The sequence below is a fragment of the Mustela nivalis genome (genome assembly GCF_964662115.1).
Source record: "Mustela nivalis genome assembly, chromosome: 2".
Taxonomy (NCBI): domain Eukaryota; kingdom Metazoa; phylum Chordata; class Mammalia; order Carnivora; family Mustelidae; genus Mustela; species Mustela nivalis.
The window spans coordinates 1,463,577-1,474,016 of NC_139021.1; the positions used below are offsets into that span (position 1 = coordinate 1,463,577).

Here is a 10,440-nt window from a genome sequence, read left to right on the forward strand (position 1 = left end):
GAAGCAGGAGAGGGAGAGGCAGACTCCCCACTGAGCAGGAAACCCGATGCAGGGCTTGACCCCAGGACCCTGGCATTGGACCCGAGCTGAAGGCAGACCCCTAACCTTCGGAGCCACCCCGGCACCCCAGGACAGGACTTTGAAAGACCACGGCGACACTGAAGACGTAGGGCGGCAATGGTCTGTCTGGCAGTATCGCGACAAGAGAAGGAAGCTGATGTCCACAAGGCGGGAGGGACACCTGTTCCCGCCCGACAACCAGGAGAAACGCCCTCATGCTGGCTTAGGGTTCTTGTCACTCACGTCCTCGGGGAACCCTCACGCTGAGGGATGAACACAGGACGTGGCCCTGGGCAGGGGACCATGCTTGGGTGACTGGAAGAAGCCAGAGAAACGCCCATGGGCAGTGCGGCCTCAGCCCAGGCCCCCTCTGGCCAAGGAACAGGTGTCCCACTTGGGGACATCCACGATCTGAAGGTCTAGGCAGCCTGTGCATGGGAAGTCCTGACGAGATAGGAGTGAGGATCATCAAGCTGGGTCTCTCCAGATCGCCTGGACCATCTTCAGAAAGAGCCCAGGGACATCCACCGCCCAAGGACTCAGGGAATCCCAAGCGGGACTCACGGGAAGGGACTGCCACGAGCGATCGCACAGTGAGACATCGGGAGCCACGCAAAACGAGAGATGACCTTGACCCCGAGACCCGTTACTGGGAGGTCATTCCAAGATGTGTGCGGTCACTGCCAACCCAAGGTCCTCCGCTGGCGGGAAGGGGTGCGGGGAGGGCCTGACAGGCGGGGGTCGCAGGGCGCCTCTGCCCGGGGGAGCTGCGAGGCGGTGCAGCAGGAGGGACCCTCTGAGCCTCGGCTTCCCGGCCTGGCCCGCACGCATGAGCTCCTCGCTCCCCTGGAGGGCTGCAGTGACCATGAGGTGAACACGTGTGCTGCCCGCAACAGAGGATCCCTCCGGCGGAGCCTCTTCCGTTCCAGGCCCGCCTCCCTCCCGCGATCCCACAGAGCAGGGCCGCAAACAAGGAAGGGACCTTGGAGCGGCGGGAGAAGCCGGAGCTGCTGACTGAGCGCCTGCTGCAGCAGAGAGCTGGGCCCCTTCCAGACCCAACCTTGCTGTGTCCTCCCCGGGGCCTGGGGGGTGGGAGTTCTCCAGCAGAATGCCCACGGGAAGCACTCGAGGCTCAGAGGGGTGAAGGGCCAGGCGCGATGGAAGGGCCAGGCCCGCGTGTGCCTGTGCCCGCAGGGTCCGGGAGCCGCTCTCTTCTCCACCGCTCCACGGCCTCTTGAGCCGTGCCTGGCGGGAGCGGGAGAAGCCCACGCCCCCCGCTGCGGCCCTTCTCCGCGGCCAGTGGAGCCAGAAGGGTGCACATCGCCTCCCTCCTCCAGGGAGTCTGGGCAGGACCAGATGCCCGAGGGGCCCCTCAGTGCAGGCAGGGCGGGCCAGACCAGGGTGGAGGGCAGCCCCTCCTCCTCACTGCCTTGCCTGGTTCTCCCCGGGTGAGGTGGGGGTGGGGTGGGGACGGAAGGCGAGCACAGCGACCCCACCCCCCAGCTTGGCCTCCCGGTCCCCTTTCGACTCGCGGGTGTCACCTGGACCCAGGCCGCGTGGGACGCACTGCTCGCTCCTGCCAGCTAGGAGACCCCAGCCGACTCTCAGCTGTTCAGAGCCTCTTCCTCCCAGGAGGAAGACCGAGGGAGCCCCAGCTGTCAGCTCTTCATGGGGACAGAGTTGAGTACAGAGGCTGAGGGTTCCCCGAGAGACTAGACAGGGAGGCGGGCGCGGGGCGGGTCCGAAGACCCTGGAGCTAGTGTGGGGCGACAGGGGCTCTCAGGCCCTCCCATGGTGCTCCTTGGTGGACAGGGCGCTGGCGGGACAGCACGCAGCCAGGACGTGCAACCGAGAGTCATCCCCGACCCTTCGAGCAAGGTGCTGGCCTGGCCGCACAGTGTCGCGGGGCAGGGAGCAGGGCTCTTGGGAGATAACGGGGTGGCCTGGGGTCAGGCAGGGAGGGGCTGGTGGCGCGGCTGTCCCCACAGCATGCTGACGTGACTAGTTGATGGCCCGGAAGGTGAGGAGCGGGAGGGTGGAGGGGATCAGGATGAACTGGTACGTCATCTTTATATCCTCCTGCGTGAGGGTCTCCACCAGGAAGTGGTTCAGCACCTAGGACAGAGGCGCGGCTTCCACCTGCACAACTGCTCAGCCTGGGGTCTGGCCCAGCCTCCCCCTCCTCCTCCTTCCTGGGCCCTGCTCCGTGGGCTGCGTGCCGTGGGCTGCGTGCCGTGCCGGGGAAGCCAGTGGTTCCCAGCCAGGCCGCCCAGCACGCCCAGCCCCCACCCCACCTACTTCCCCCCACCCCCACCCTGGGCCGGGCCCGGGCAGTGGCATGTCATTGCGGCCAGGGCAGCCCCGGCCTGCTCACGTGGTGCAGCAGCAGCAGCATCTCTGTCTCTGCCAGGCGCCGCCCCAGGCACTGGCGCAGGCCGAAGCCGAAGGCCAGGCTGGGGGACCTGGTGCCGGAGCTCCTGCTGTCCAGCCAGCGTCTGGGATGATAGCGCTCCGGCCTCGGGAACACAGAGGGGTTTCGACCCAGGGAGTAGAGCAGCACCTTGACCACGGTCTGTAGAGAGGTGGGGAGGGGCAGCGTCAGTGCCTCGCTGCGGGCAAAGGTCAGCCGGGCCTGGCGTCTGCTGCGGGGGCTGTGGGGCCCCACTCACCCCTGCCGGGATGTGGTAGTTCTGCAGCACCACGTCCGAGCCCACCTGCCGGTCCAGTGAGATGCCCACGGGGTACAGCCTGTGCACAGGGGCATCCAACGGGGACCTCAGCTTCACCCGGACCCTCGCTTGCGTTCTGCGGCCTTCCTAGCCCAGGAGGCACCGACGAGGGGAGCTCCCCGCCACGCCCACAGGTGGCTTCGGGCACCGGGAAGCCCAGACCAAGAGGGGCGGGCTCCCTGCACCTCCGGAGCCCAGGCAAAGCTCTCCCGGCCTGAGCGGTCCGGCCGAGGAGGGCGCAGCCGAGGGGGCGCCCAGGGCGCTGACGCGGGACCCCAGGCAGGGAAGCACCCCGATCCCTCAGGGAGAAGAGGAGGAGCTCCAGGGCACGCATCTGGGGCAAATCTGCTCGTCAGCCCCAGGATCTGTCTGCAGGTCCGCTGAGCACGGCTCTCCAGACACTGGGGCCGGGGCACCGGGGCGGCCAGGGTCTGCCACACCCACCTCAAGGTCTCCTTGAGGGCCGCCCGCAGCAGGGGCAGCTCTGTGGTTGCCCTCTGGGGATTCTCAGTGATCCCGGCCTCGGCCACCAGGCTCTCCTGGCGTAGGGCCTGCTGCACGTCAGGGTTCCGCGCCAGCTCGAAGAGAGTCATCAGCAAGGGGTAGGCCGTCTGCGGGAGCCACGGTGCGGGGCTCAGACCTTGGCACAGGCCACGCACCTCCGACCCCAGGGGCTCTCCCCCAGGAAGACGCCCTTCCCCCGGGGGTGGACGTGCGTGCCCAGGGAAGCACCGACCCTGGGGATCTGAGACCTCAAGATCTAACACTCGCCTCATCTGCTTCCACTGAATCCCTCAGGGAAGGTGTCCCCATGTTTGGTGAAGACCCAGGCCGCCTCCTCCCATCCCCCCAGGGCCTGCTTCTCACCCTCCTCGGGGGTCCATCTACTCAAGTGTATAGGTACGGGGGGGTGCGGGGGTGTAGCCCTTCATCCCCAGACCCCTTGGCACCCACTGCGTCATGTCAGGTCAGCCCAGACCCCGGGGTCCCAACAGGAACGGGCCACCCTGGACCCTAAGTGGCCGAACTGCAGCCTCTGCTCATGGGCTTTCTCCAGCCAGCGCTCTGTGCCTCTGCTACGAAGCCTGCGGGCCTGGCCCAGAGCCGGACCTCAGGGATGCTGGCAGATGAGGGTTGGCTGTAGGGCAGGAGGCTCACTGCACTCCACACCCTGGGACCTGCCTGCACCTCCCTACAGCACCCCGGCCCCGGGGCTGGGCTGCCAGCCGCTCTCTCTTCCACAAGCTGGAGCCTCCGCTGCCCTCTGTGTCTTCAGCCCATCACCTCCGAAGCCTCTGTAACGACAGCCCAACGGACTGTGGCCCCGGCAGGGGCTCCTTGTGCGGGCATCCCTGCTTGTGCGCACCCCTCCTTGTGCAGCGGCCCCTCAGCCCCCCTCCTTCCCAGGGCCCAGACGTCGGCAGGGGTCTGCGCTGCTGCATGTTCCTGGGCCTCACCCATTCTGCACTGGGCCTGGAGCAGGCTTCCCTCCAGAGCATCTGCAACCCTTCCCTGGGAAGATCAGCTCCGGAGTGCTCTCCCCCCCAACCCCCTCAGATCAGAGCCCTCCATCGGCTCCAAACAGGGCCTGTGGGAGCCACGCGGCATGGGGGTCTCTGCCTGTAGTCAGGAGGCTCCGAGTGCTAGGGCAGGGCTGGCTGCCGGCCTGACCGTGTCCACGCTCCCGGCGGTGAGTTCGATGGAGTTGGCCCTGACTGCCTCCAGGGTCATGTCCGCGTGCATCAGCAGCTCCCCCACGATGCCGCTGTAGTGCTGTGGGCCGCCGAGGGCCAACTCCTGGTAGATTTTCTGGATGGCATTGTTGGCTGTGCGGAAGGGCGAACAGGGGCCTGGGCCCGGTGCTGGGCAGCACCTGTCCTCTGCCGCCACCTGGCAGCCCCCCCACCCCCAAGACTCCCTGTTCCTGTGCCAGATGCTCAGGACCGGCCCAGCCCAGCCTCCCTGCCAAGTCTCTTGGGCCCCGAGGACGCCATGAGCCCAGTGAAGTGGCTTCAGCGCCCCCCACCCCGATTTCGGTGAGTGGCTACTGGGGGCCCTGGTGTCCTTGCTACCCGGCACTGCCCCGTCTCTGGGTCTCACCGTACTGGAAGATGTAGTCCCAGGACTCGAAGTGCTCCTTCCACACCCTGGCGCTCGTCCAGCGTGACAGGTCCCTGGGCATGAACATGAGCTGCGCGGTGGACTTCAACATGGCCTCCAGAGCCCGGATGAACTGCAGGCTGGCAGGACTCGGGCTAGGGCCGAGGAGGCCCAGCCGCTCTCCAAAAAGGGCTAAATTGCTGGCTGAGGAGAGGGTATGGCCGCTGAGCCTCGGGCAGCCGATGGCCTCACGGGGGCCTCCTGCAGCACACCCACACGGTCCCAGTCCGGTTCCGGGCGGCCCCTGCCCCACAGAGCCCGGCCCCTCCCTACCTTCTACGGTGTAGTTGAGGATGCTCGGCCGGATGTCCAGCGTCAGACTGCCCCGGGCGTTCTGCAGCACTCTTGACTTCAGGGCCTTTGAGAAATCCCTCGCCACCCTGTCCACCATGGGGATGTACTTCCGCACCGCCTGCGGCGACAGCACGTCCGGGTTGAGCTTCAGCCGGTTCGCGCGCCATTCGGGCCCGTTTCTGGAGAGCAGAGAGAGGAGCTTCAGGGAAGCCGGCGTCAGCAGCTCGGGGCCAGCCCCGGACACATCGTCTCCGGATGGGGGGGGGGGGGGGGCGCGGACAGGGAGCTGCCTGCTGGGCCTGAGGGGCAGATGCCTGCCTGTCGGCCTCAGCCGCAGCCCTTTCTCTGAGGGAGGCCTTGCGTGCTGTGCCCAGGGTGCTCCCGTCTAAAGAGGGGCTGACCCAGAACTTCTGCCTGGCCACGCCACGAGTGGGTTCCTGGCGTTCACTCGTGCACACCTACAGGTCCCCTGCTGGCCCGTCAGCACCCGTCTGGGCCGTCCCTGTCCCGGGAGGAAGGAGGGAGGGGCGACTTCCTGTCCGCCTTTGCCACCCTGCTCACACCAGGCCCCAGAGGCGGAGGCCCGGGGCCCGCTTCACCTCCCACCCTCCCCGTTGCTGAGAGTGCTACCCCTGTGCCAGTCACACCTAGTCCGTCCCGGCCCGTCTCCTGGTCCTCCAGGGCAGGAGCCAAACCACGGGTCCTGTCACGTGCTCAGAACAAAGCCCAGAATTGTACTTCTTCCTTTCCCAGCTGCATGACTTTTGTTTCTTTTTCTTGTCTGATCGCTGTGGCTACACCTCGAGTGGGTAAAGAAGCAGTAATAAAATGTTCTTCCCGCCTGTAGATGGCATGAGACTGTATAGAGGGAAAGCCCTAAAGTGTCCAGCAGTGAAACCAACACAAAACAAAAAGAACTGACAACTGAATTCAATCAGGTCGCAGGACACAGAATCAATACACAGAAACCTGCTGGATTTCTGTACACTCATGATGAAGTAGCAGTAAAGGATATGAAGAAAACAGTCCCATGTACGGTTGCACCCAAAATAACAAAACATCTAGGAATACGCTTAACCAAGGAGGTACGAGCCCCGTAGTCAGAAAGTCTACGACACAGATGAAAGAAACAGAAGGAAACGGAAAGCCATCCCAGGCTCATGGTGAGGAAGCACCAGTCTTGTTAAAATGTCCGTGCTGCCCAAAGCAATCTACAGGTTCGCTGCAATCCTTATCACAAGAGCAACATTTTTCACAGACTAGAACAACGAATGCTAAAATTTGGAGGGGACCCCAATAGACCTTGACTAGCCAAGGCAACCTTGAGAAAGAAGAAGGAAGCCGGAACCCTGGAACCCCAGATTTCCACCCAGACGACAAAGCGCTAGCGATCAGTTCTGTGTGGTGCTGGCACAGAAGCAGGCACACCCATCGATGAAGGAGCATAGAAAGCCCAGAAGCAAACCCATGATTGGACGGTCCACTGTATGGCCGACCTATGACGAAGGAGGCAAGGACACCCGATGGGGAACGACCATCTCTTCAACAAATGGCGCTGGGAACCTGGACAGCCCCATGCAGAAGAATGAAGCCGGACCACTGCCTTACGCCACACAGAAAAATAAACTTGAAATGGATGAGAGACCCACGTGTGAGACCTGAAACCACAAAACTCCTAGAAGACAAGGCAGGCAGTAATGACTCTGCCCCGGGCCACAGAAACATTTTTCTAGATGTGTCTCCGGAGACAAGGAAAAGAAAAGCAAAATTAAGCTATCTGCACCTTGCCACAATTTGGAAAGGTTTTGCCCAGCGAAGAAACCATCAACAGAAGGAAAAGGGGGAAGCTCCTGATTGGCGGAAGATACTCGCCAGTGGTACGTACGGTAACCTTAATATCTAAAGCATACAAAGAAGCCAAGCAGCAGCACACCGAGCAAACAAACGATCCCATTAAAAATGGTCGAAGACTGGAAGAGACCTTCTTCCACGGAAGACCTGGCGATGGCCCACAGACACGTGAACAGGCGCTCAGCAGCACCCATCATCAAGGAGGTCCGCGTCAGCTCTAAGGACACATCACCTCCCAGTGGTCAGACGGCTAAAAACAGAATCACAAGAAACAACCAGCGTTGGTGAGGATGTGGAGAAAGGGGAGCCCTTGTGTACCGTTGGTGGAATGCAGACGGGTGCAGCCACTCTGGAGAAAAGTGTGGAGGTCCCTCAAAAAGCTAAAACGAGTTCCACTACTGGTCATTTACCCAAAGACAATGAAACCACAAATGCGACGAGATACCTGCCCCTGTGTTTCCTGCAGCACGGGTACGATGGCCCAGAGAGGGATACAGAGAGATGCTCGTCCACATGATGGGGTACTACTCGGTCCCTAAAAGGAATGGGATCTTGGCCATTTGCGAGCCCATGGATGGACGCAGAGGGTATTAGGCTAAGAGAGAAATGTCCTTCAGGGTAAGACAGATTAGTGTAAGGTTTTGCTCATGTACAGAATTGAACAAAGCAAATGAACAAAGACACAGAGAGATCAAACCAAACGCGGAGTCTTAAATCCAGACAACAAACTGTGGTTGCAGGAGCGGGGGAATTCGGGGGTGGGGGACGGGGATCCAGAGTGCGCGTGTCGGGGTGAGCGCTGAGCAGCACACGGAAGTGTTGAGTTTTCCACTGGACCCCGGGTCCTAGTGCGCCAGTTCATGGGAGTACAGGTCCGTGAGTCGGAAGTAGCAGCAAGAGGAGGACAGGAGCGGAACAGGAGAGGGAGGGGAGGAAGAGAAGGAGAGACAGGCTAAGAAGAAGGAAGAGGGTGAGGAGGAAGAGGGGGAGGAGGGGGAGGAGGAGGAGGGGGAAGGGGGAGAGTAGGAGAAGAGGCCACAGCAGCAGCAGAAGGGAAGGGGAGGAGGAGCTGGAGGGTGGGGGGGGGGGAGGAGAGAAGCTTCTCCCCCACAGGCTGATGAGGACATGGTTAGACCAGTTTTCTCCGAGGGCACCAGGGCCCAGGGCTGTGGTGGCTGAAAGGATGGACGGATGCCCTCAGCGCACTGCGGGGAGGCCCCTGCATCCTCAGCCACACTCAAGCAGAAACACCTTCTTGGCTTCGGCTGGCCGCCAGCAGGTCGTCAGAACGATCGCGTGCACACACGTGCACACTTGCACAGCAGCGAACACACGTGCGCCCGGAGAGATGCGCATACCACAGCGGGACGCCTGCACACGCGCTCGCTGACCAGGACGACACGCGTGAGCACGCCCACAATCCCCACACGCACCGCTGCCACAGCACAGCTGGAGCGCTCAACCCACGCGCACACGGAGACACACGCGCACGTATGCAGCACTCACAGCGCACACCTACTCCGAGGCTGCAGACAGCTCCAGCCAGGAAGCCACACACACACACGAGCACACGCACAGGCTCAGGCTCGCACGAGCACCCGCTTAGAGTTTCACTTCTGAACAAGGGCGCCTTTCCTACTGCCTGCCCTCTCCCCACCCCAGCCTCCCCATCCTGAGCTACCTGCGCTCACCTCGAAGTCCCACAGGGGACCTCGTGCAGAGGGCTGCAGTCCGGGGGGCCCTCAGGCTGACATGGACGCCTGGCCGGTGAACCCCCCCACCCAGGCCTGGGCGTCCCAACCTATAGGAAGGGAGAAGCCCACCCTGCCGGGACAACGCGCAGAGGCGGGCGCAGAGTGGGTGCTCCCTAGTGCCAGTGGTCATCCTTCCTCGTCTCTGGGGCTGGGGTCCCACGGCCCCTTCCCGCCCCTGCGACACACAGGGCCCACCTGCTCTCAGGATCTCCCTGGCCAGGGGCGCTTGTGGGCTTCTGGACCTGGCTGGACCCCACACTGGGGTGCGCGCCACCCGTGCCCCCCCTCCCCCGCCCCAGCCCCGTCCCCCGCCCTCCCCGCCACCGCCACCCCTCCTGGCTCTCACAGCAAGAACACGCCACATTTGTGCCCACGATGCTGTCGGTAGGCCAGCCAGGGATCCAGGAGCGGCCGCCAGGGCTGAGGGCTCTCGGCCCGCTGCAGGCTCTCCACATCCTCGGGCAGCATCACGTACACCATGTGTGTCCCTCCCACGTCATACCTGCGGGGCAAAGCTCAGAGCCCTGCCAGAGGGGCCTGCCCTCCCCTGGGCCTCGTTCCGCAGCACCAAGCCGGCCTGTCTCCGGGGGCCTCTCCCTTCCAGAGCAGGCGCTCCCTCCCACTGTCTAAGGCAGGAAGCCTCTGGGGCTCTGCTGTCTGCACTCCGCCCTCTCAGCGGCCAGTGGGACTGCTCTGTCCTCACCGAGAGCCGCCGCCTCCACCGTCAAAGGCCCAGAACAGCCACCCCGCGGCTCCCACCCTGCCTTCGTGAGGGCGCAGACAGAGCCCAGGCCACGGGCGCCCGGCAGGGACGTGACAGCGCTGGTGCGAGGCACCCAGCCGGGACTCAGTCGTCCGGAGGGACAGCCGGTTAGGGTGCTCTCGGCCAGGCAGGCAGGAAGGGCTTTACCTGAAGATGGGCCCCAGCTCCTGGAAGGTCCGGTGCATCTCCAGGTGGAGGTTCTCGGAGCCCTGCTCCTTCCAGATCTGCAGCAGCCTCAGCCACTTGTTGCCGGGGCACTGGGGGATGGCTTCGAAGGGCAGCACCGCCTTGGGGGCCTGAGCGGCGCTGGTGCCCAGTGTGCGTGCGCAGCTCAGGGACAGCCGGCGCCCGGCCAGCCACCGGCGTGCCTTTGCCCCCAGTGCCATTCTGAAGCTCCCACTGCCCCTGGGCAGCGCAACCCTTTTATCTCGCCAGGAGGCCTGGAGCAGCCGACCTGACCACGTCACGGGAGAAGCTGTCCCTGGACCAGGCCAGGAAACCCAAGGCAGGGGTCAGGGCTGGAGGCCTCCGGCTGGAGGCAGAGGAAAGAGATGGATGGGTGCCTTGTCTCCCACTGACGCAAGACCTGCGGGCGGGTGGCTGTTGAGAGCCTGTGCAGGGTCTGGCCTGGGGGCTCGGTGGGCTCGGCCGGTCGGCGGCGGGGTAGGGGCCCTTCCGTCCTTCCCGTGGGGAATAGAGAGAGAGGAGAGGCCTGGGACAGGAGCTGGGGCGAGCGAGGGCCTCCATCCCATTAACGCAGGGCCTTTCTGTCTGCTCCTCCCCAGGCCTCCGGCTAGGTGCAGGGCACCGGGACTCAAACCAGGAGCCC

The 10,440-nt window shown here is 63.9% G+C and overlaps 1 protein-coding gene across 1 annotated transcript; it reads right to left on the reverse strand.

Moving 5' to 3' along the window:
- Positions 1-1,972: 1,972 nt before the first annotated feature.
- LOC309859622 (cytochrome P450 11B1, mitochondrial-like) lies at positions 1,973-9,997 on the reverse strand (the record flags this gene model as incomplete). Its single annotated transcript, XM_082720550.1, has 9 exons — positions 1,973-2,175; positions 2,435-2,632; positions 2,730-2,808; positions 3,234-3,400; positions 4,461-4,615; positions 4,890-5,093; positions 5,223-5,422; positions 9,195-9,350; positions 9,759-9,997. The coding sequence occupies 9 exons, from the start codon at positions 9,995-9,997 to the stop codon at positions 2,062-2,064; spliced, it is 1,512 nt and encodes a 503-aa protein (XP_082576676.1). The 3' UTR covers positions 1,973-2,061.
- Positions 9,998-10,440: the final 443 nt, after the last annotated feature.